Source organism: Danio rerio, chromosome 17, assembly GCF_049306965.1.
Source record: "Danio rerio strain Tuebingen ecotype United States chromosome 17, GRCz12tu, whole genome shotgun sequence".
Lineage (NCBI taxonomy): Eukaryota > Metazoa > Chordata > Actinopteri > Cypriniformes > Danionidae > Danio > Danio rerio.
In genome coordinates this window covers 24,249,744-24,276,336 of record NC_133192.1, presented here as the reverse complement: position 1 = coordinate 24,276,336, position 26,593 = coordinate 24,249,744, and the positions used below count along the sequence as shown (strand labels likewise).

General features: G+C 36.4%; 1 protein-coding gene across 2 annotated transcripts in view; it reads right to left on the bottom strand.

Moving 5' to 3' along the window:
- Positions 1–6,593: 6,593 nt before the first annotated feature.
- Positions 6,594–26,593, bottom strand: part of ttc27 (tetratricopeptide repeat domain 27) — a 149,728-nt gene continuing 129,728 nt past the window's right edge. For both annotated transcript variants that reach the window (NM_173285.2, XM_073926958.1), the window contains 4 exon segments: positions 6,594–7,049; positions 8,644–8,744; positions 14,651–14,762; positions 15,872–16,069. In NM_173285.2, coding sequence (NP_775392.2) covers positions 6,930–7,049; positions 8,644–8,744; positions 14,651–14,762; positions 15,872–16,069 — 531 coding nt within the window. In that variant the 3' untranslated portion in view covers positions 6,594–6,929.

Sequence of the window (26,593 nt, the reverse complement as noted above, 5' to 3'; positions counted from 1 at the left end):
TCGTAGGTTGTTCATTTGTGCGTGAGATGACAAAGACACAATTAAATGACACTGCACCACACATGCAGCCCACTGAGGGAGGACAGGAACTTCACACTGTATCAATGATATCAGCACAACCCTGCGGGAGGAAAGAGAGCTGTGCTGGGGAATTAACAGTTTATGTAGCTAAAAATGTGCTTTGTGATTGTTGTCGCAGCCAGCAGGCCAGCCCCGGTGGGAGGAACGCAGATGCCTTCTGTCAGCAACTCTGCACTGTAATATGGGGCTTTCAAACACAAAGATTCAGTTTAAGATGCCACCTGAACTAAAACGTTAGACATTAAGACAAATGCATCCTTTGGGACCATAAGGAGAGCTTGACATCTATTTCTTGCTAGCTTCCAAAAGTGTAGCAGAGCAAACCTTAAATCCTGCCTCTGGAGGATCAATGCCCTGCAGATTTTTGCTCCATCCAGCTTCAATCCACTTGCCTGGAAGATTCTACGAAGTCTAAAGAGCTTAATTAGCTAGTTTAGGGGTGTTTAATTAGGGTTAGGCCTGATCTCTGCAGGAAGTGATTCTCCAGAAACAAGTCTCGACACCCCTGGTGAAGAGTGTGCAGGAGTATATTCAAAGACCAAAATAAGAAAATATGTTATCCATTTAACACGCTGGGTTACGTCCAACCAAAGTCCATTGGAGGGATGAGGTGGGGGGTTACTGGTAAAATGCCTGAATTACACACAATTCTAGATTTCTACAGCCTTTCCAGTTTTAAAGGTGACATTTTCAAGAGAAAATAGGTTAATAAAAATTACAAAATCATGCTTCAACGATATTGTTCATTGTTTTATACACCGTTTTGAGAAATGTAATGGTACCAGCGTACTTTGTTTTACATTTTTAATTTCTATAGCTTCAACAAATCCAAAAAGAGCCACATATTGATAAATAATGTTATGATAGCTGTTTTACCATTACGTAAGTTATGATTGAATTCCCTTGTTACAGTTATAAAATAGTGTTAATAACAAGCAGGAAATGTTTATGGGCCGATGACATGACCACATTGAAATGGTCTATAAATAAAGGGCCCTTAGCTGCTATTAATGCTTTGATAACTGCACTATGACTCCGTTGATTAAATATATATGGTTGAAATACACAGAAATCCTACCCACATCTAGTCACAGTTTTTAGAATGACTTACTACAAAAGGAACCTTTTCAGCGAAATAACAAATGCTGTCATTTTTGATTAGATATTTTTTAATCAACATTTAGAAATATTGCGAAAGTTTAGCAAAAACCAATTAATGGAAACTAGTCTTCAGTCAGTCAAGTACCCAAAAATGTAAATTTATGTGGCTTTAACCTTTTAATTGTTGGTTTAAAACCTTTTTTTCTTCTGTTGAATACAAAAGAAAATATTTTTAAGAATGCTGGCACCCATCTACCTCCATAACGGTTAAATAAAAACCCAATGGAAGTCAATAGCTGTTTTCATTCACCTATTTTTATGCACATTTTGGATATACATATTTAAAAAAGGATTGATGGAAACGTGAAGATGTGCCTTAACCATTTCAGTGTTAATGTTATTGTTTTATCAATTCCCTCCAGAATTGTCAAGAGCGCCTGTGCTCCACATCTCATGCCTTCAAACGCCACCACGCATTCATTACATGTTGGCATTTCTCTTCTGTTGCGCAAGGAATTTTTAAATACAGAAAAGATTGACGCAGCTTCTCCTATCACAGCATATTCCATTTTTACTTTTGATATTTGGCGCCAGTTAATCAAGAAGTGACAATTTTGTTCTCTTTGACTCATTGGATGAAAACACTGCTTTATTTGCACATCTTTTATGCGATATTCCTGTTTTGTGCATAAATTTAATTTACATCTTTTGATGGAAAAATAGCTATTGAGTACCAGCTACCATATTCGTCTAAATATGTTGAAGGGTGAATGAATCATTTTTGCGTGAACCATCCATGTAAAGCTTTGCATGTAAGGCCCCGTTTACACTAGTGCGTTTTAGTTTTAAAACGGCGTTGTAGAATGAAAACGATCCGCGTCCACACTCGCGTTTTACCCAGCGTTTCTGAACTGCTCTCCGTCCACACCAAAACGCTGAAAACGCACATCACGTGACCACACAGACACTCTCGGGCAAGCGCTCCAGCATTTCTACCCAGATGAGAGCTCTGCTTGTCGGACTGCTCATCAAGCATCTCCCGCTGGATCTAATCTCACTATATTTGCTAAACGTGAAATTTCATTCATGTTGTTGTCTTTATCTAACGACATAGGCCAATTCCCTGACTTTGGTCATTGGAATCTATTAAGTTACTTGTTCACGGGTAACATGTTTTGGTTAAGCGCAAAGATAAGTTAATGATTAATCCAGGTACATTGACTGATCGCTCGTCTTTATTTCCTACAATGTATAAACTTATTGTATGTTATACTTTTATAATTATCGATTATTAAAACTGATATTCAGCAAAAGAGAGGGTGCGTTTCGTATTGTCACTGAAATTGAAACGAGACCGTTGTTATCGGCTCTGTTTTGTTATAAATATCCACACAGTGAAGATGACGCTCATATATGCAGCACGACGCCTCAACATTTCTGCTGTCTGTTAAGTTGCTAATATTAAAATGAAAATAGGCAGTTCCTTAAATCATGTTTACATTTTATTGTTGAGAAAGTGAAACAACGTAGCCAAGGTGATGTGAATGAAGTTATAAAGTACACTGTTCCCTTTGAAGATTTACCCGTGTCCTCGGTATGTTTTCCATATCAAACTGAGAAGGGGGAGACTGCAGCCTTGATCAAACTTGCGAAGTCTTAACTTACAAGAAGAGGATGCGAGACTGAACTGTATGTGGGCTACTTAATATTGAGGAAAAGCCCCAATCAGATAGGCGAACGTTTGCAGCCCCGCCTCCGTTTTCAGATGTCTCCGTCTTTCCCCATCCACACTGAGACGGAGCAGCAGCGTTTTAGAATGAAAACGGCCTCTCCAGCGTTTTCAAAAAGCTCCGTTTTCGGCGCTCGAGAACTCCGGCGTAGTGTGGACGGATGGCGTAACCGTAGCAAAACTTATGCGTTTTCAAACTAAAACGCACTAGTGTAAACGGGGCCTAAGTTTCAAGGGATTAATCTAGAGTGAACAATACTCAAATCTTTGATTTTAGTAGGTCTATACATGTCAGAGGTTAAGTCCAAATATAAGACATTTTACACATTCCTGTCAAAGTCTTGCCTGACAGCATCAAGTCTCAAGTCCAATTAAAGTCCATTCAAGTTCATGTCATGAGTTCCAAATGTTAATACAACAAGAAATTCTCAAAGCTTTCACATGTCTAGAAAAATTGGTGTTTGCCAGCAAATGACTAAAATAGACTACTTAGGTTGTTGATGACAATAAAACCTTGCTGTGTTTATAATTGTTCTAGCAAACTTCAAATGTTTTCGTACACTTTTTCCATTGCTCTCATGGTTATGTTTTATAAACAAATTTCAAGAGAAGCATCATCCGTGACCATTTGACGAAGCTAATCAGACAATCGTTCTATTATTCAATCAGCATAGAACCAAATGCCTATAAATATTTAAGCACGTCCCACCTCGGTTTTCTCTCAACTTCAGCATCCCTCCACCACCCCAACTCCACACTTTTAAAACCTACACCTACATAAATCGGGGAGATTGGGGAGAGGGGTAAGTGTTTTAGAGCCAGGCTAGACACTGTGCTCGGACCCCTTTCACTCTCTCAATCCTGATAAGGGGAATAGCACCAGTGTTTTTCTGAGCTCAAAGCCCTCTCCCAGGAGTGCACACGAAATATGCATATTCTATTCAGTCAAATATATGTTTAGAGTGTGAACTCATGAAACATTGCTAATCATAAGTAACTCTACAACTAAGTCAACTAACACTGAGCATTACACTTTAATAAACACATTATTTTGATTGTCCTCCAACAGCCATTCCACTGGGTAGAAATACAGTGCAATTACATGTCAACTTATATTACTAACACTTAGTCTACTAATGAGAGTTAGTTGACATTAACTGCAAAGCTGGAAATGCCTAAATGGGATCCAGAAATTAAAGTGTATCCAAATGTTTTGAAGACAGAAAGAGTTATCGGAAGCTTAATTGTGAAGTCATGCCACCATGGTTTTGTTTGGTTATAGCCAGCATTTGTATAGGCTTCATAATAAGTTGGTCATTTGTGAAGACTATCATTATGAACAACACATGCAAGGCTTATAAACCTTCACTCTTAAAAGAGTTTATTTTCTGTAATAATTTGTAAAACAGAAAAGTTCTATTGTTAACTTATTAAACTTAATATGAAAACCAGATCTGGGGTTGTCTACAAAAATGTTATCACTGCACGTGTCAACTATTCAGAACACTCCTAAAAAAGAAACGAACAGCACTTTGTGAATGATGTAGCAGCACATGCTAACGTTTATATTGTATTGTGATCAAACGGCAGCTCAAGTGCTTTCACATTGTGTAATCTCTTTTAGAAGTTCACATGGTTGTTCCCAGAAAATACACAGGATGTTTGCTTTATGACAGCTTCATGTTTTCAAGCCCTCAGTTTTCCTGTAGGTTCTCTGGGGCAACTTACTAGGCAGTGCTCTTGCATCATTCACGCAAATCTTTGTGAAAATGATGAATAACCAAACACTGCCAATTTCCTAGTTTCTCTTCACGGTCAAACAAACAAAGAAATGTTCTCATAACCAATGCTAATCAGTTACAGATAGTCTGTAATGCTGAAATACCATGCAGAGAATTAGAGGCATGATGTCATTTCTCTGAGGACAGACAGAGAGGAAGATGTGCAAGCAAGATGCAACTCAGACAGGAAGAGAGTCTAGATATGTGAGAAATCAGATGCTAAATGTAAATCTCCCTAAAAGATTAAATGAAAAGGACAGCAGACAGCTATATATACTTACTGATTTATATATATATATATTTTGTCACAGATCAAAAATATTCTTATTAACATGAGAGCAAACACTTTTTTTTTTTTTTTTTTTTTTTTTTTTACAGCCAGTTACGGCAGCAACTCAATGCATTTAGGCATGTAGACATGGTCAATATGATCAGCTGCAGTTCAAACCTTGCATCAGAATGGGGAAGAAATGTGATTTAAGTGACTTTTAACATGGCATGGTTGTTGCCATACGGCTGGTCTGAGTATTTCAGAAACTACTGATCTCCTGGGATTTTCATGCACGACTATCTCTAGGGTTTACAGAAACTGGTCTGAAAAACAGAAAATATCCAGTGAGCAGCAGTTCTGTGGGCGCAAATGTCTTGTTGATGCCACAGGTCAGAGGAGAATGGCCAGACTGGTTCATGCTGACAGAAAGGTGTCACTCCTGTCAGCTAAGAACACGAAACTGAGGCTATAATTTGCACAGCCTCACCAAAACTGGACAACTGAAGATTGGGGAAAACGTTGCCTGGTCTAATGAGTCTCGATTTCAATTGGTAAATTAGTTAAAGGCTTCTGCAAAATTATTATATTAGAATTTTAAATGTTTTATTAGAATGATTGTTGATTGGATCACGTGATACTAAAGACTAGAATAACATTTGCTTAATAATTAGCTTTTATTCCTGGGAATCAACTTTTTTATATATATATATGAAATTCCAAAAATACAAATTTAAAATACAAAACAGTTGCTTTAATTTTAAAATAATATTTTATTTTTTACTGTATTCTTGAATAGATGGAGTCTGTGTAAGCAATAGGGACTTCATAAAATGTATTTAAAAAATCCAGCTCAAATTGTAAACTACAGTGTGCCTAATGCTCTTAATTAATCAAATATGATTGAAACTGTTAACCTAGAGTAATAACTCCCATTTTTAATTAACAAATGTGAAACACTATTGAGCCTCAGGTTAAAAGCTGCCTTAACTACTTTAACACAAGTAAAGTTGTTCAGAAGTAAATGTTGTCAGTGTTTACATTTTGTGTAAATAGTTTTTTAGATTTAATCAGCCAACTGAGGCACATATCGAAAAAGAAAACAGCAAAAATAAAAGCTAACAATCTCTCTACAGTGCCTGAGCAGAACACAAACAGACAATAGTAATTAACAGCATTCAAGGTGAATGGGGAGTTATACGACTAATATGACAGCTGCCGGAAAGCTTTAAAGTTAAAATGATGGTACACTACGAAGTGCAAGTCAACCAGTAAGAGCCTTTGGGTTCTCATCCTACTATTGGCTTAAAGTCAAATTTGAATGAGCTAGTTTTGACTAAAACACATAAAATGTATGTGATTATGTATTATACATGTGATTTATTCAGAATTAATTGACTAATGTCCCATTCACACCTAAAGTACAGTTAAAACTGTTCTAAATGTAGTGAAATAATACCAGACTTCACACCATTACTGTAAGAATAATAAATTCTTTGCAATCACTTTCATAGCGGTTTTCTCTTTATCTAATGAACAATAAAACACAGACAGACAATTAAAGTCCAGCCTGATTTAAAGTGTGGAATCAGATTAATCAGATGCGACAAAAAGAACCAGTGCAAGGATGAAATATGTTAGAAAAAGATGTTTACTGTTTATTTAACAGGCACTCTTGTACAAAGAAATTTCAATACCAGTCTCGGGGATCTTAAAAACCACACACTGTGATTACAGGAGCTCTGATTAAGGCATAGACAACTGACCCTGGATCAGGTCATAATGGGGAAAAAAAAAAAAACATCAAGTCCTTCTTCCAGGTTTTATTTCCCCTGTTGATTTAAAAACAAGTGACAGACGTCCTGAACTCTCCAGGATCTCCAGAGGTTTTGTTGGTCTAATACATGATGTTAAAAGTGCAACATTTAAAGTAACCAAAGAGAGGAATAGCAGATAATGATCTGGCTTGTCATTGGCTGCGCAGCTGTGCGCTCAAATCCTGGATTTCTGTGATGAGCTGCTCCAGTTCGATGACATCATCTCTGAGGTCATCGTGGAGCTCACCTGTGGCCACGTCAGTGTACAGTTGCTGCGACATAACAAATGAGAAAAAGACACCACAAAACTAAACTTTATAATGCATATTAAAAGCACATGAACTCTAAAATGACAATTTGCATGTTAATTAAACATCCCCCTAGTCTAACTGTGATTCCATTTGTAAAGTTATTCTCCATAAAAGACGCCTGTAATGTTTCATCCAAATGTCATGTTTTATTGTTTTTACATTTTTTTTTTCCATGTAATTTAACACTATTTCAAACACTTATTGAGGTCCAGTAAATTTCTCATGTTCGCTACCAAAAAGTTCAGGGTCAGTAAGAATTTTTGTCTGTTTTGAAAGTTTTCGTTTATTATTATCAACAAGACATCACTTGTTTAATTGATATATACACTCACCAGCCAATTTATTAATCTGAAGCTTTATTTAATCTGAAGCAACTGCGTGATGCTTTCAAATCCATATGGACCAAAATCTCTGAGGATTAGCTCCAATAGCTTCTTGAATCTCTGCCAAGAAAGATTAAGGCAGTTTTAAAGGCAAAATGGGTCCAAACCTAGTACTAGTAAGGTGCACCTAATGAAGTGGCCGGTGAAAGTATATTGTAATTGTGAAATTATTTAAAACAGAATATAAATATAACATTCAACTCAAACTTATACTGTACCTAATAAATGTAGTAATTCCAGAGAAACAATGGTATTTGTTTACCCTAACTGTGTACATCTTTAGATCAATTTAATTTGTGTCAGGTCACACTTAATTTAAATGTACAGTTCACGCTATAACAAAGCATTAACTAAGACTTTGGGCTGAATAAACTATTAATTAGATGCTTTTTAATAGTAAGTATTGTACCAGTTGGGTTTAGGTATTAAGTAGAATTAGGAATGTAAAATAAGATAATCTTTTATAAAAGCTAATAATCTGTTATTACCTTAATAATACGCAGATAATAAGCCAGTAGTTTTATCATTATCATCTTATCAAAGTCTTACCATCATACATTCACTTTCACACCTAAATCCAATGACCTAATTTCCTGTTAAACATCCAGTTTCATTTTGAATTGTCACTTTTTGAAAGTAAAACCATTTGTTGTTTCACTTTGGCCTATACTGTATGTGCACTAATGTAGCATTAACTAACTAGGAGCTGCAAAAAATTAGCAACTTTCACAAAACAATTAAACAGGTATGTAAAAAAATCTCATTTTAAAAAAGCAGAAGAGGGGCGAGGCAGTGGCGCAGTAGGTAGTGCTGTCGCCTCACAGCAAAAAGGCCGCTGGTTCGAACCTCGGCCCAGTTGGTGTTTCTGTGTGGAGTTTGCATGTTCTCCCTGCCTTCGCTCTGATTTCCCCCACAGTCCAAAGACATGCTGTACAGGTGAATTGGGTAGGCTAAATTGTCCGTATGAGTGTGTGTGTGTGTGTGTGGATATTTCCCAGAGATGGGTTAAGGCTGGAAGGGCATCCGCTGCGTAAAAATTTGCGATAATTTGGTGGTTCATTCCGCTGTGGCAACCCCGGATTAATAAAGTGACCAAGCCGACAAGTAAATGAATGAATGAAAAAGCAGAAGCCTGTAATAGGAGAAAGAGTGTGTGCGTGTGTTTGACTTACTCTGGCTTTGGTGGTCAGACTCTTCAGACTGAGTCGAGCTGAAGACAGCAGCTGCAGAGCCTCTTGAGGACTGCGTTTCGACCTGCTGCAGCTGATGGACACTGAGTGAGGGGCGCACACAAACACACACACACACACACACATACAGTTGGAGGAATTACTCAAAAACTTCATCTCTTAGACTGTACAGCCAATGAGGGGAAAGAATGAGCATGTCTAGCAGTCAAAGGTCACATGACTGGATCTGTGGACTAATAGTGTATTGCGATTCAGAGTGTGTATGTGTATAGAATTGTTGACTTTACATGATGGATAACGACCTCTGAGCAGCTCATGTTTAATCAGTGAAGTCATTAGTGCAACATCCAACAGCATTAAAACAGTCATTTAACACACATGTGCGCGCACGTGCACGCACACACACACACAGACACAGACACAGACAGGATCACAACACCTGCCTCCTTTTGTTCACCACGAAACTCATAATTATAACCATTTCTAGCACAATATGATCATCAAATAGAGTTAACAGTTCTAAAACAGTAAAACTTATTGCAACTATTTTTCATACTGCTTCCCCAAAATAAATCAGTGTTGATTTTGAAGTGCATTCATTTCCTTTTCTACATTTCAACATTGTTTCCATCTTGAGATCTTTGGTTCTTTTCTCTTTCCTCCCTTTTTTCGTGTTGTTATTTTCTTTTTAAAACCTCGGTTCATTCTTCCTTAATTCCATTGTATTCATCCATTCCCTGATTCCCTTGACAGTTCATGCTTTCCTCATTTATTCTTGATTGTTCATAAATTCTCTTCTTTCATTAATCTCAAAATTTCTTGAGAATTTCTTTTAAATGTCTTACTAAATTGTCCACCTTCTCATCTCTTTCTAAATTCTCTCTTTTACAAATTTACTTTTCTTAATAAATACTTTCTTCTAAATATTTTTTTTCTTTCCATTTCTGTCTCATGTCATTTTTCGTTCTGTCCTTCCTGCTTTTTTCTAAATTAGTTTACTGCAAAAAACGCTTTTTGGCAAAATAATTTGCCAATGGTGTGAGCAAAATAATCTAGTTTAGCTTTGAAATAAGATTATTTTGCTAACCCGATTGGCAGATTATTTAGCTTGTTTTAAGGAAAAACCTACTTAATTTTTACACTCTGAATCAATGACTGCTCCAGCAGATACTAATCCATCTGATTTTCATCTGTATATACTGGTAGATAAGGTGGTAGATTGTATCATATATTCATAAATTCTTCCCGATAAACATTTGGGTGGATTTCCCTTTTTTTAAACTGAGACAGGTGCATTATAATAGGTGGCTTTTTTAATATACCAAGGTGGTATAGGGCACACATGCATCATTGTTATTATATCCATATTAATATCCAACTTCTCCAAGTGAGTTGTCATTTCACTTTCGGAAAGATCTAATGTATCAGAGTCTGGCTTTGTAAAGGTGCCGATGTTGAGGGTGGAAAACTGTAGAATAGGCTGGGATGTCTTTGTTAACTTTCAGCTTGACTGCATAGTTGAGAGCCAATGTCAATCTTCTGTTGTAAAGTAACATTTCTCCTTCTGCCGTACAGTATATAAACTTTGAATTGGAGAAGTCCTGTATGTTTCAAAAGCAAGTCTCACTCCTGTATGATGTACTGTATCAAGCATCTTTATGTATGATACCCTTGCAGATCCATAAACTATGCGTCCATAGTCCATTTTTTATCTAATAAGTGTCCTGTAAAGTCTTAAGAGTATCACCCAATCTGCACCCAATTTAATCTTTGCTAAAACTTTTATAAAACCCATTGCTTTAAAAAATCCATTTAGTAATATTTTAATATGATAAGCAAAAGACAGCTTATTGTCAAAACTATTCCTAGGAACTTTACCTCTTTTACAACATGTATAGGTTCTCTATCTAAAAAAGGCTCTGGATCTAAATGCATATATCTCAAACGACAAATGCATGCATACAGTTTCTAATAACATGTCAATATATTTTTAATTGCCAGGAAAAAGCTGCTTTATTTAAGAATTTTTAGATATTTGCACTTCAAACAAAAGAAAACTCTAAGCAAGACAAGCATTTGTTGCAGCGTTTTCTGCAAATTGTCTATCTTTTTTTGTTTCTAAATGGTCTTACATTTACATTCTTTTCTTCTAATTACTTTATTCATTTTTCACTAAGTTATTTTTCTATCTAAAACCTTTTTATTTGTCTCTAAACCATCCCCTTTTTAAAAGCCCATTGTTTGTTAATTCTCTTTGTTCTAAATTATTTTGTGATTATCTCTCCCGAAATCCCATTTTCTGTCCAGCTATCCTCTCTCTTTCTCTCCTCATGCTGCTGCCTGAAGCAGCGACAGCAGGGAAAGTGGTGTGATTAATCAGTGCAGAGCTCATTCACAACACACACATGCACATATAGCTTTACTGCACACCAACACATGAATACAAACAAGACCTAGACAAATGCACAAGGCAACACACAAACCAGTGAGGAAACCATTCTCTTATGTATGCTCACACACACCCCTTTCTCTTATAGTGATCGATTCTCCAAATCACACACACGCACACACTGAATGCAGGCCAGAGTAAGAGGGAAGGGACGGAGGCGTGTGAAGGGTTCTGCTACATTTGCTGAGCCGCCCCCTTTATAAATCATTAAGATCAACAACAAACAGCCTGCAAACTCAAGGACAACACACTGTGTGAGAGATGATCCTAATCGCTTTGACAAGCTTGTCCATGTTCAATGCCAACTCAGAATAAAATGATGTGACAGTTGGATTTTTAAGGCCAGACACTGCAGGATAAAATATAGTGTTATCATGCACTCGTCAGTTTGGGGATTTTAGCCATTTGGGCTTTTCATAAAGTTTTGTTATTTTGTTCAGTCTAAATGGAAATGGGAAACATATTTTGTCGGTTTCTTTTGTCACACTTTATTAATTTGTGTCTGTAGATTTTTATTAAATACATGTTTTTAAAGGGGCGGTCCACTGCGATATCATATATTAAACTTTAGCTGATGTGTAATGTAGCTGTGTAAACATAACCAACATCTCTGAATGTAATACGCTCAAGGTTCAATGCAAAGGGAGATAGGCTTTTACAGAGTTAGCTTAGCAAAGCCTACAGTGAATGAAATTTGGGGACTACAAAAAAAAAAAACATATCCTGGTTAGTGAGATCACAAAATCTTCAGGTTACGCGCATTCATCATGCGCATACACCCCGTGCAGCGAAAGGGCGTGGCCGGAGGCACTGTAATGCTAAAGCAGACAAAGCTAAAATGCTGCCCAAATGCTGCTATTTCCACAGAGCTTCTTCTGTTTCTGTATTTGGGCTTCCAGAGGATACAACATAAAGAGAGAAGCGCTTACAGTTTAATTTTAATAATGTTCCAGAGAATTGTAAAAGGCAAAGGACAGCTTCCAGAATCTCTCTGTTTAGTGCTTGAATCTGCTAAGAACTCCTCAAAGAAGGAGCAGCTCCAACCATAACAGAAGAAGCTGTGAATTGTGAGTCATAACCTGTAAGTATTTTTATTGGTTTAAAATTGATCTATTACATGCACAGTTTATAGTGTTCATGGTACTGTACTTAAGGACAAAAACAAGGATGTAAACAACGGAAAATGCTGTTTGGCACGTTAATAATTTAGCTCCAAATATTTATCCGTCAAATTGATTTTAAACAACCAAAATCTTCACCAGCGCTGCACTTTTTCTCTATGTGTCCGCTTTCCCTGCGTACTGTATCTTAAATAACAAACTCGCAAAAGACAGGTGAACGTTTCATATTACTTACACATGCTTATTCCAAATATATGTGAAAGACACTTGTCAGATTATATTTTAGAGAGCAGGCGTGAGGTTTAGCCGTGTCCTCCTCATTTTCCATCTGATTCAGGCTTCCATCTGATTCATTGTCTTCAGAAACATTTTTGTTGTGCTGGTTGAAAGTCTCTTTACAGTCCAATAGTGAAGTAAGGCGTACAGTAATGATTAAACTATTAAAAGGCATAAAATTAAAAAATGTTCATTCAATTAAATATTGTTGGGCCCGACATCCCCCATAATTCCGATAAGTAGCTCAAACGGTCTGTCAGCAAATGTAGATTAGGACTTCTGCACATCTATGTTCATGCAGATCCGCCATTCGCGCATGCGTGCCTGCATGAGTGCCGCGTGTTCACAAAACAATCACAGACGCGGTAAAATGAAATGCTGAATTGAAACTTTTAAAAACCTGAATCAGTATTGGAGTTACTTGAGCACGCTGGAGGAAGGACGACACCATAGCTGAAGTATTACTGTTAGACAGGTAATGTTCTGTTTTAAAACTATTTTAGTCAGGCTAAGCTTATGTTAGATTGTGTTGTGTTATGAATGATTTATATGCATAGACGTGTTGTTCAGCCACTGAAATCTCCCAGCGAAAGATTGATGTGACTATTTTCAGTTTCATAAGGTCCTTTTACAGCATCGATAATGTAGATTTTTATTTAGTTTAACAACAAAACATCAGTAAATAGCGATATTCCGTCTAACCTACTTTATTGAGCTGAAGTTGCTTTTATATTCACATTGGATCATTTTTTAACAATGACAGCCTTCCTATACTGTTGTTTACCATGCTACTCTGAATATTCACTCTGAAATAGCATAAGTATGGCTTAGTAATAAATGTAATTCCTGCATGCCGCCAGCCAAACACTAACTAACTGGCGAATGACATGAACTAGTGGGTTGTCTGCTGTTGTGATGCAGTGCGCGCGTTTGGGATTTCAGGAGGCGTGGCTTTGAATCAAAGTCCCTCCCCGCTGTCCAAAAGTAATATGCTAAGCGGTTAGCATTTTGGCAGATCACCTACTGCACCTTTAACTCATTTATGTTCATAAATAGATAGACAATTTATTTTTATAGTTTAAAACATTATTCAAAACCTTTGATTAATACATCAAAAATAGAATTACGAAGTTTTGTGCCAGAAATCATGCAAATAAGTTTATGTTTACTAAAACACTTCATTTGCATATTTTAACAACATTTAATAAAACTACCAATGCAAAAATATTTGTAAATCCTAATGTAATAAATCAAAACAGGCAGTTTAGTAATTACTACGCTTTTTATAATGTTTTTCTCTTATTTCGCTCTAGGAATACTTTCACTATACAAGATTTTTTCATATCTGATTTCTGAATGTTTTACAGAGCAATATGTTCCTAACTAATTTTCTTTATATTTTTATGTTTTTTGTTTGGCTGTTCTCAGTATTTTCTGAATTAAGGAGGAAGAAAGAGACATAAATACAACATAAAACCTTTAACTACTAGAATTCTGAACCTGACTTCCTTTAGTGTTCATATTATTGTGCTACAAAGTGTATGCAAATGAGTCCATATTTAATAAAACAATAAATAATGCAAATAATCATTTGCATATTTAAACATAACATTTCAGAAAGCTAGCAATACAAAAACATTTGCCTTTCTTAATATAATCAAATCAACTGAGGAGATATGATAATTTTTTTCATGCTATTGAGCAGCAGTGCGCCACAGAGAGTCATGCGTTTAGAAACAAAGAAAGAATTACTATTCAACCCAAAACCTGCACTCTGTCTCAACTGATGTTTAATTCAACACACACTCACTGACCAAACCCTCAACATCCCTCTTAATGAGACACGCACACACAGATGGACGGACAAAGCAAACCCATCTGGTAAACACACACACAAACACACACACACGTCTGTGCCTGCTGGAGGTCACAGGGGTAAAAGGCTTGTTTGTCGTTCTTGCTCCGGCTCCGTGTTCTCAATCCATCAGGCCTTTCAGAGGAGCGCAACGCTCATGCGCTGCCACATTAGCCATGATAGAGTGACTCTCTGAATGAGCGCACCACCACGATCCTCTGTGTCCCTCTCAAATGGCCTTGTTAAAAAGAAAGGGAAAGTGTGGTGTGTGTTTGCTTGAAATCTCACCATTAGCCATGTCTCTGGCACCTTTCACCACAGATTTGAAGCTGCCTGTGTCTTTCTCCCATCCAGCCGCCTGCGTTTCACATCGATGAGCTTTACTCAGAAACTGCAGCGCCTATAAATATAACACATAAAACACTTAGAGCTATCCAGATGAAAGGTGATCAAGCAACAACAAATTAAAGCTCTCTCTTTTACGTACACTTTAAAAAATGCTGGCTTCCAGACTATTCCTTCATGTTGTCCCAACACAAATAGATTAAGTTAACTTAATTGTTTTTACAAATTTAAGTAAATTGAGCATAAAATAATCAAGTTGACCACAAAAAAAAAACAAGATGTCCTTGCTGCTGTCTGTATCACGATGACGTGCTGGACCAGATCCAATACGTAGTAGACATTGTATCACCCATTAAAGCCTGGTTCATACTCGACATGTCCGCTAGTTTGCTTGAGTGTGAGCGGCGAATGTGACATCATCGATGTGTTTGCGGAGGTTCGCTTTGGGTGCTCATGACATGATGTTGACTGGCGGAACGCACATTGCTTTTTGAGACTCAAGCGAACAGTTCGCGCAGCGCAGCATTTGATTTGAAAATAAATATGAAACATTTTGAAGAGATTTTGTCTGAAATGGATATGACTGTACAGACATCTTTATGATCTGACCATGCATGATCATAGGGATAATCAGATGACCAATTATTCTTGGCTAGAAATTGCAACAGCAATGGGAAAAGAAGAAAGCTTTTGTTAAAAGGCTTGGAAAAACCTGAGGGATAAGTTTGTTAATGCCAAAAGAGACCATGGCAAAAGTGGAGACCCAGGTACACAATTATACCGAATATGTTTTTCCACCATTTATAGGTTTTACACTGATGTATATGTTCCTATTTTTGAATTTAAAACAATTTAATAGTTACAAAACTATAATTAAGGAACAAATTATTTCTTTGATAACTGGAAAGGAATATTTAAACCTGTCAGTTTACAATATACTGATGCCCTGTTTTTCTAGGCTTTATTGGTGATAATGGTCAGGAATGTTGGACCATTATTCTCTTTTTAGCATAAGTAAAGGACAGAAACTAGCCAGACAGTAATGTGTGAATTCTGGAATGGGCTAAATAAAAAACAAAAAACAAAACAAAACAAAAAAACGCATCTGTATTTTCTATTAATTAATAATATTAAAAGTATTAATAATAAAAAAAAGAAACTGACCTTTTCATTGTCTTCTGCATTGTTGCTATGTCCATCGCCATAAAGACGGGCGTACTGTTTCCATATCTGTGCGTCTGTGCTGCAGCGGGACGACACTCTGCCCAAGAGCTCCTGGAGTTTGGGTCTGAGAATGGAGGCCTGTTCGCCCCGGTGATCGGTCAGATTATCCACTACTGCTTGCACCAGGATTTCCAGAACCTGATGACAAACACAAAAACACAACAGTTGTTTAAATTTTATGGCCCTGTTTACACTGCCAGTTAAATGTGACCCAATTCCGATTTTTTTTTCATATACGACACAGATCGGATCTGTTCTTTGGCCATGTAAACACAAAAAAAAAATGTATGCATTCGGATATTCAGAGATCGGTTTCAGGCCTCCTTCATATGTGGAAATAAATCAGAAATAAACAGGATATGTGACAATCTGACAGTCATGTAAACAAGCAAATCGGATTTATTGAGGCATTCCCTTTTATACGTTATTAAACTTGCGACAATGTGGTGCTTCTCCACAGTTGTATGACATAGAAGAAAGAGCGTGTGAGGAGACACAATGGTAAACTAATCAAACTAATGAAACTAATCAAAAACATGGTAAACAATAAAAACAGAGGAAACATGGAGGAGGAAAGAAGTCAGTTGCCACAATTTGCTCCCACCAGACCTGAGATCTCTCTCGTACCCACAAATTCCTCTAAATGGTGGAGGACACCATATATAAACCATAGGTGCAAGCTCCAATGACTGCCCTTTCCCACCTCCTCCGCCTCAAAATCATTTTGGGCGAACTGTGTTGTAACTTTTGCTTTTTGACGCTATTATTACACGCACTGCGAGCTACACATAGAACAACTTTATTCTCCCTAACACCAGTGGGCAAACAAGAAGAGGCTACATCTTCAACTACACACACACATCAGAGCTATACCAGTACATAAACTGTGTGGTGGTTAATCTGGACTGAACCATTCACTGCTTATACAGTACTACACTTCGCATATTTCGCAGAGCTAAAATCTAAACAATTTCTTCCGTCGTGGCTAGTATGGCACAGATGCTAGAAACCGCCTTTATGTATGCGTGACATCGTAAATCATGCGTGGCATCAAGACTTGACAGTGTAAACGGGGCCAAAGAGTATTTAATCTGAAAACTCACCCAGGATTAGCATTTAGCTTAAGTCTGATCCCAATGAGGTCAACAAGGTCAAAACACTCATCTCTGAACTTGACCTCTGCTTTTTTGGATGTTCATGGCTTGTGCAATGCTCAGCATATATGAGTACAGCCCTCACAAATCTATCTTTTAAATTCATTTTTTTAATAAAGCGTTACAATATTATATTTGTGCAAATACATTAGATCAGTCAATACTGAAGCCAAAACTGAAGCTTATCGAAAAAAATAACTTACCATAACTGTCCAAAAACGAGTACACCCAAATTTATGTTATAGAAAAGTATTAAATACAAATTTAAAAAAGAAAAAAAAAATCAAGAGAGGCAAGAAAATATGTTCTTTTTATTTGACAACAAACCAAAAGTACCTAGAGTTCAGCTAAGAGTTTCTGAAACTTATAATTTACTTAATCCCTGGCCTCATTTCAGGCAAAAAAAAATTAAAAAATTTTAAAAATGACCTGACAGACTATGACTGTCGTCTAGTTTGAACTGGCAAACTGGAACAGCATTCTAAGGAAATTACGAAGCTAAAAAAAACAAAAAAAAAAACAATAGATCCCAACACAGGACGATAAAATTGAACAAATGAACATAAAACAATCTTAAATGACTACACTAAAGTCAAATAAAATACAACTAAATGAAAGACAATACAATTAAAATACGCACAAAAAACAAGAAAATAAACAAAAAAAAAATTTATATTATAAAATAAGTGATGAAACTATAGTATGTTTCTATTGAATTCCGATATATAAATGAGGAAATTCAATACAATACAATTTATTTAAACAAATAAAATAAAACAAACAAAAAAAATGACCTACAAAAACAGAGGTGTCAAACAGGAGTCCTGGAGGGCCACAGTCCTGCACAGTTTAGTTCCAACCCTGCTCCAACACACTTATCAGTAGGTTTCAAACAAGCCTGAAGGACGTAATTAGTTTGATCAGGTGTGTTTAATTAGGGTTGGAACTAAACTGTGCAGTGCTGCGGCCCTCCAGAAACTTAAAAGTTAAACACCCGTGACCTAAAATAACTACCATAAAATCAAATGAAAAGGTATGACTAAACAAAATACAATACAGTGAAACACTGATAAAGTAATATATATATATATATATATAGTTACATTCTATGAATAAAAACTACAATAAATTTAAATAAAATTTGATGAAATAAAACAGGTCGTTATATAAATACAATAAAATGTCAACAAAGCACAACAAAAGAGAGTCTTCTCTCCATCTGTCTTCTCTCTAAATAGCAATTAGAGACTAAATGGAGAAGGCATTTCTGTATATCAGATTAAAACACTAACTCAGACCACCTGATACAGATGGCTTATGAAGCCTTTAGTGAGAAGTGACTAGTCAGAAGTGTCTAATTCCCTGGAGAAAAGGGGTGTGTGTGTGTGTGTATGTGTGTGTGTGTGTGTTTGTCAGACACAGAGAAGGCTTTTTCCAAAATCTAAACGAAGCAAACCACACCCTTAAACTTCACTAAACTACCAGAATACTTGACCTGAATGCTGGGCTCCACATTCCTCAGTGTGTGAGCTATTAATCACAGCTTTCACACCGAGCTTCACATGTGTTTGTGTGCCTGTAACTAACAAGCTCCAAACTGCACTGTAATTACTAAAGCAGAACCAGAATTTGTGGCCATTAACTCTGTGTGTATGTGTGTGTCTGTGTGTGTGTGTGTGTGTGTGTGTGTGTGTGTGTGTGTGTGTGTGTGTGTGTGTGTGTGTGTGTGTGTGTGTGTGTAGGAAAGGGTGATTTTGCTTATGCAAGGTTTTGTCTAGTTCTATCAAGTAATAAAACTTTGTCCTTTCACAAATCACAGGATATCAGTATATTTTTGTAAACCTTCTGTATAGACTCACTGAGGACAAAAATATAAAAATATATGATCACTGACAGGTTTCTTTACTCATATCAGTACTGATTATCAATGCAGATTCAGTTTTAATGATTTAACCCCTCTGAATGAGTTTAATTAAAGGTTTTTTATTATTATTGAAGCTTTTGTTATTATTATTGCATTTGTATTAAATTTGCTTATTTATTTTTTAATGTAATATTGGAAAAAATTTTTAATGCTTTAAAATGAATGTTGTTCCTCATCATTGACTTATCCAGGGCAGTAATAATCAAAGCAATCTGATTAGACTTAGTATATTTAACATAATAATCAAAATTTATTTTGTGTTTTTCTAAAAAATAAATTAAAAAATCTACAAAATTTGTAATTGTAAAAAAAAGTATGAAAAAAAATTCATAGCTTATTGGCAGTGATGATCACAACTGATGCTGCTAAACATTTGTTGGTGAAAGTGCAACAAATTAGTTCAAATTAAAAGGCAAACTTACTGTTTTTGAGAAAATGTGGACGCCCTTTAAATAGATCTTATTTCCAATTCAGATTTCAGCAAATTATTAAATGAAACAGGAAACGACAAAAAAAAAAAAAAACTGACATTGATTTAACCTTTATGTTTGTGTTGCATTCATAAAAAAATGTTTTGTTTCCATTTCCCCATGATAAGAGCACATCTTGTGTGTGGACCCACGTGTGTGGATTACAGTGGTTTGCTAACATGCCACAAAAATATGATTGTAAGAAATTTTTTTTACCCGAACTTTTCAAATCTGGAAATGGTAAAATCTGAATTTGCCACTCATCTTCTTTAAAAAAAAAAAAAAGAGTTGATGTTGATTGTCCTGTCTCTACAGATTTGAAAAGTGTGTGATAGGGATGGGAAGATTAACCGATATGTATCGATCCGCGGTTATGCGCGTGCACGATGCGAGTGCATCGGTAGAGCAGCAAAGGATGAATGAAATTTTGGAAGCAAATCGAGATGCATCGGTTTTTGCGAGATGCATCGATTTTTCCGAGATACAGCTTATATTTTTAATATAGAATGTATTTTTTATTTATTAACAAGTGTTGTCAACCTGTTTTTGGCGCATAATTTAATCGACCTACATAAAGTATGCCTTAGCAACGGACTTGCAGATGTGTACACTTACACTACAACTCAGTGTATCAGCTGTGCGGATGAAGCTAGTGGTGCGCCCTCAGAAAGCGCGAGAAGCAAAACAAACATTTTATTCCCCACTGAGTTCTAAATCTAAAGTATGGCAACATTATGGATTTAAGGATGGACGACTTGACAGGACAGATGCAATTTGCAAAATGTGCCGTGCATCTGTAAAATACGCAGGCAGTACGACTAATCTGAAATCTCACTTGAAGCGGCGCCATGGTGTTATTGTGGAAGCATCTTCCAGTGTTCCTGCATCCCCAACTTTCGCACTGCTTCAACTGTAGCTACCAGCTCCAAAAGTGGTGAGAAAAGCATTGCAAGTTTTTTTCCATGCGCAACAGTTTTGTGCGCTCTACGCCAATAACGAATGCTATTGCATTGTTCATCTGCAAAGATATTCAGCCTAGTGTCAACCTAGTGTCAACCTCCTCCTGTTAATTTGTATTTTTTTTTTTTTTTATTAGCCTGTTGTTTACAGTGACAGTGATGTTTTGTATATTTGTATATAAGTTTTGAATATTCAGTGGCAAAATATCTTTATAAAACTTGTTTTCATAGTTGAAAATTTAGATCACAACTCTTGTTGTGCAATCGTAAACCTTTATGTTGAAAGAGTGCAAATATATATAGATTTTTAATATATATTGCACTTATACATTCTGTTTATCTTGAAAATACTTAAATAATATGTGCTATGTGTTCTAAAATGGTCCTCTACTGTAAACTGACACTCTGGCTCTAAGAGAAGAGCCAGTTTGTTAAAAAAAAGTCTTGGTTTTTCGGGGTAATAAATAATCAAACTCATTCAATGGCACAGCATCCTCTTTCACATAATCTCATAAACTTGATCTAATAAGTTAGTGCTGAATTATCGCATTGTATCGTGATATGGGTGTGAATCGTATCGTGTTGCATCGCAATATGTCACAAATGTATCGCTAATATATCGGATCGTATTCTTTGTATCGAGATGTGTATCGGATCGGCATTATAGCTTAGATGCCCAACCCTAGTGTGTGATCAATGTTCTTTATTTGTGTTTATTCAAATGGCAAAGTTAGTATCGTCAGTAGTACTCTTTTAGTTTTTGAAGACATACAGTACCTTAGTCAAAGGATATAGTTACTAAGTTTACAGTAAAATTACTATAATATTATGGACTGAAAATCCTCCATTTCCATACTGCTCTCAGATTCGCTTTAATCGCTGCTCTCCATATCACTGTCTATCTCACGTGTCTGTGTTTGTGTAGCTGGTGTGAAAATCAGCCTATTCATGCCAACCATTCCCACTTTCACCACTCGACACTCCCACCTAAACAAAGCTGGACCCACTTTCCTGATTTTTTTTCAAACTAGAATACATAAATAGGAACAAGATTTTATGCAAGCTTATGACAACTTCTTATGTCATTCACTCTGTTGTCATTTGAAAACCAAAGCTCACATCGAGATGTCTTTGTTCTGACAACTTACATCATAAGCTGTATTTGTCTTTGTCATGATAACTTGACATTATCAAGACATATCTTGTCATAAACCTGTCATAAACATGATTGTCAGGCCATTATAATTGTCCTAAATTCTACAACAGCATCTTTAATATCTTTCTTGAACTCAATTACAGTAGTACACAATTGGAATTTGTCATAAAAATGTCATTAAATATTAATGACATTATATATACTGGACACTTTTAATGAGAAATGTTATTAACAAATCAGTTTATGATAGATTTATGAAAAGTTACGTTGTCTTGCTAATGTCAAATTGTCATGACAAAGACATGTTGTGATGTATTTATGTCAAGTTGACAAAGACTTATGCTTAAAATCTCTTTCATATTCATGGTGCTTTGATGTGATCATAAAAGGTGTCATGACTGTCATATGAATACCTCATCAAAAGCGTTACTGCATATTGGAATATATTAGAAAACCTGTGTTAAAATGCTTGTCATTTTAATGTAATGAATAAATTGGTGAAAATTATTAATTCATATTTTACCCTATTCACATGCAGTATCTTGCCGTAAGGAGTCAGAAAGAAAGCAATAAAATTGGCAGTCGTGTGTGTGTGTCCATCTAGTATGTTGTGTGTAAATACACTCATCCAAGACTAGCATTCACACTTTAACTGCAAACAGAAAGACTGAGTGACACTTCATTCAAGCAAACAGATGCGGATTTGTTTGATGCGGATATTCCCATGACAGTGCGTCTGTGTGGTCACATCGTTCATGAAAGCATGAAAATATACAGTACACATTCCTGAAGTAAGAATTCATCCTTCATCTCCTCGCTTTCTCTCTGTCTCTCTCTCTCTGCTTGCAGCGATCACTTTTTCATCTCTCCCAATTCCTTCAATGACCTCTGGAGCCTTCGGGCTGTTGGCAGATCTGCTGAGGTCTCTGTCACTCAAGTCAATGTTGTAATATTTGCAAAGTCTCCTTAGCCGTGTCCACCACAGGCCTTGCTCCACAAATCCTATTTTTCTCATCCAAGAGACCCTAATAAGCGCATTTATACCACCACCTATTGTGGTCATCAGGCAAGGTCTAAATAGCACATGATGGTAAAACCCACTTATATAATGATGAATTCACCTTTGTGTATGATGTCAATAATGTCAAAGTTATGAATCGATTAAATTTATATATTACATTTTATCACTATTGTTTCAATTCTTAGGGTCAGTAAGATTGTTTTAAAGTTACAATTAGGGTTGTGCCGATAGACGATAGTATCGTGTATCAACGATAGGCAAAGTTATTGCCGAGAGCTGAAACCTATGACGATTTTAAAGACGATATTTAGCTTGTTTCACATTAATGTAGACCAATTACATGTTTTAATTAATAGTTAAATTAATTGTATTACTATTTTTAATCATCATAATAAATGAACTACAAATACTTTGACAGTTTCAGCTGTTCAGATTAACATCACTTGACCGACACTTTCGGATAAAAATGCATTATTTTGATTGCTCTCTCTCTCAAAAGTGAAAGAACTCTGAAACCAGCTTAAATATTCTGGAATAAAATGTGCTTCGGTCGTTGGTCATTTGAGACTCCTTTATAACAGCACTCCCGCAAGATTCTCTCTTGTTTTCACAAAAAAGCTATTTATTTTTTATACATGTTATTAATAGTCTATTTAAGTTTCAATGTGGCCTATAGCCTATTTGTTTCCAGTACATGCATTGACTTCTTCAAATACACAGAATATACATACTTGTCTTATTTGTGTTTAATTCGATAGAATGATAAAAACGGACATGCACACTTTTAATAAAATAAGCTATTTATTTAATTTTAAAATATGTAAGGCCTATATTTATTTGTTACCTAATAAAGTGGCCTGTGGGTATATAAAATAAAAAATAAAAATAAAAAAGTCAGTGCTACTATATCTATGTCTGCTAGTAACGTGTGAATTGGACATAAAGAAAATGACTCTTCCCCCTTATGACAAAGGAAGCGATACGTTACAGAAGAAATTGAATTGGTGTCTGAATGTAATTCCTGCACGATCCCCTTACAGCATGAAATTAAGGAGAAAACTAATATTCTCCAGGGAAAACGACGGTATAAAGAATGGTGCCTGAGAGAGAGAAAGAGGGAGAGATAAGCAGATACTTCATCCATCTGATTTCTTTTTTTAGCTCAAGATGAGGGAGGACAGGGTCGCTCTTTTCTCCGTCTCTGTGGAATGTGAATTAATGGGTGGATCAATGATAGAGAGACGAGTCTTGTATGACCGTATACTGAGATGCCCACACAGACATGCCGCATTTTCCCTTATTAACAGATGTTCTCATCTAATTTGCCACTTACATGCATCTGAAGCATTCTGGTATGGAGAGAGAAAGATGATGAAGGGAGTGAAATGAACAGCAGAAAGGAGTGAGTGATGATTTTGAGTCCAGCCGAGCGCCGAGATCCCAATTACCGTCTGAAACTCTCACAGGGGCTAGAGGCGAACGACCTTTTCAACTTCCGTGCTTTTCACATCACAACTTTTAATTGATGAGCTACTAGCCTCTCACCAGACGTAAACGAATAATCCGAAGAATTAAAAACGAAAAGGAAAAACGGGAAATGGAGTTGGAAGTGACAACGAAAGGATGAGGAAACACATCTGCCTGCAGCCTACTAATGCAGGCTGTGTTTAGAAAGCAATCACGACTTTTTAAAACACGGTTGTGCATGAAAGCAGTTGTGGGATGGCATCTTGAAACTGGATTATATATGACCATAAATCTGAACACTTCCAACATCTGAACATTTGTATGCTGTGCAGAGCGTCTGCTGCTTATGAGTGTGTTTCAGATGTGGGGTGAAAAAAATAAAGCAAATTTGAAATATAGGGGAAATCAAAAGGAAATAACGCTCCATAACTTAAATCTCCCGTTCCTGCAGGTCCCACATGTTCTCTATATGATGACTGTGGAGGAAATCTGAGTCTAGTTAACATGTGCCATGCGTTTGGAATAATGTGGTTAACAGGTGTCTTTGATCTGAGATTACTGTAATTAAGCAGCCACAGCCATATCATCCTGCAGCCCAAGACCGGTTACTCACTGAAGCCAAGCAGGGTTGAGCCTGGTCAGTACCTGAATCGAAGACCACACGGGAACACTAGGTTGCTGTTGGAAGAAGTGAGGCCAGCAGGTGTCCTAATGCCCCAATATAGTGAAGAGGGCAGTATACTGTCAGTGAACAGTCTTTCAAATGAGAAGTCTGAGGTCCTGACTTTCTGTGGTCAATAAAAATACCCTGGCACTTCTCATAAAGAGTAAGGGTGCAGCCTCAGTGTGCTGTCCAAATTCCTTCTATTAGCCCTTATTCATCATGGCCTCCCAATCATCCCCATCGACCAAACTTTCACTCTCTTTCCACTACACCTATAGCTAGTGTGTGGTGAGCTCACTGGAGCCATTGTCTTGTGGCTGCAGTCGCATCATCCAAGTGGATGCTGCAAACTGTTAATGGTATGGAGATAGCCCCCTCATGATTGTGAGGTGCTTTGGGTGTATGGCTATACATGATAAATGTGCTATATAAAGATGCATTACATTAATGCACTTACACTGACATTGAAAAATAAACATTAAAAACCTTAACAAGTGTTGTTGCCAAAGGCCTAGTGCTTAATGCATCGACAATCAATGGTGCTCATTAGTGACCCAAGTTCAATTCCCAGCTCTAGGTCATTTGCCGAATTCCCTCTTTTCTCTGCTCCTAATGCTTTCCTGACTGTAATCTCTCTACTGTCCAAGCCTAATAAAGATGAAACTCTTTAAAAATAATAATTTGTTGTTTCTTATTTCTTATTTAAATGATTTACTAATGGCGACAGGCATTTAAATCACCTGCACGCCGCACGTTTTTGCCGTTGCGCACTGTGTGCCTGCACTTCAACTGAATGGGAAAAAACTGATAAGTCAGTCTTTCCATTCTCCAATTAAATGAATGCAGAGGCAGAGTTTCCGTTGACGTGACAGCAGTGTTTGTTTTCTCAAGATGACTACAGAGACTTTGAGAGATGGAGGAGAGACTAGTGGTCAAGTTGTCCGAAGATGTATTACTTCACAAATCTTGAAAATCACAATATTAAGAAATATCACAATATCAGCAGCAACATTCACGCACAATACAGCAGTTCAGTCGTTGCCTAGCAACATTAAAAGCCCACCACACTTCTTTTTTCCTTGTCAACAAAAAAAGACAGTGTGGTGCGCCTTGCATTCTGAGAATGGAAATGCTCGTTATATTGCCCCCTAATTCAGACGAGAACTATAACACAAGTCTTGAAAAAATTTTCTGAAAGATGAGATTGATGGACACATTGTAAAAACATTAAACAAAGGAGTGAAGAATAAAACAATAACATTTAAAATTATTTTAAAATAAACTCAAATTTTTTTTTAATTAATTAAAAAAAATATACTTTTTCCCCTATGAGTCTTCATTAAATGTATTCATTTTTCAGTGTTGTATGTGATAGTTTGCATTATAAATGATCTTAACAGTGGCAGATACGTTTGATAAACTAGAATTATTATTATTATTTTAAAATATGTCCCTTTTGAAGCCTTTTTTAACAGTTTTGAGTCTTTACAAAGGTGTTCTTGGAGCTTTATACGACTACAGTTGAACCATTGAAATCACATGGAATGTTTTGAGGGTTTTTTTGGTTCTTTTTTGCACTTTGAATGCCTTGGGCCTATCACTGTCTACAGAGGACAAGAGAGCTCTCAGATTTCATCTAAAATATTTTCAATTGTGTTCTGAAGACAAACAGAGGTATCAGGGGATTGAAATGAGTGAGTTTACCATTCGGTTTAAGGAAGAAACCTAATAACATGGGCACTGAGTGCATATCTGCTATTTATCTATTTTCATAGGGTGTCACATTTCAACATAATTGCTCCTAATTAAAACACAAATGTGCAGTCTCCTAGTTCATGTTTACACTA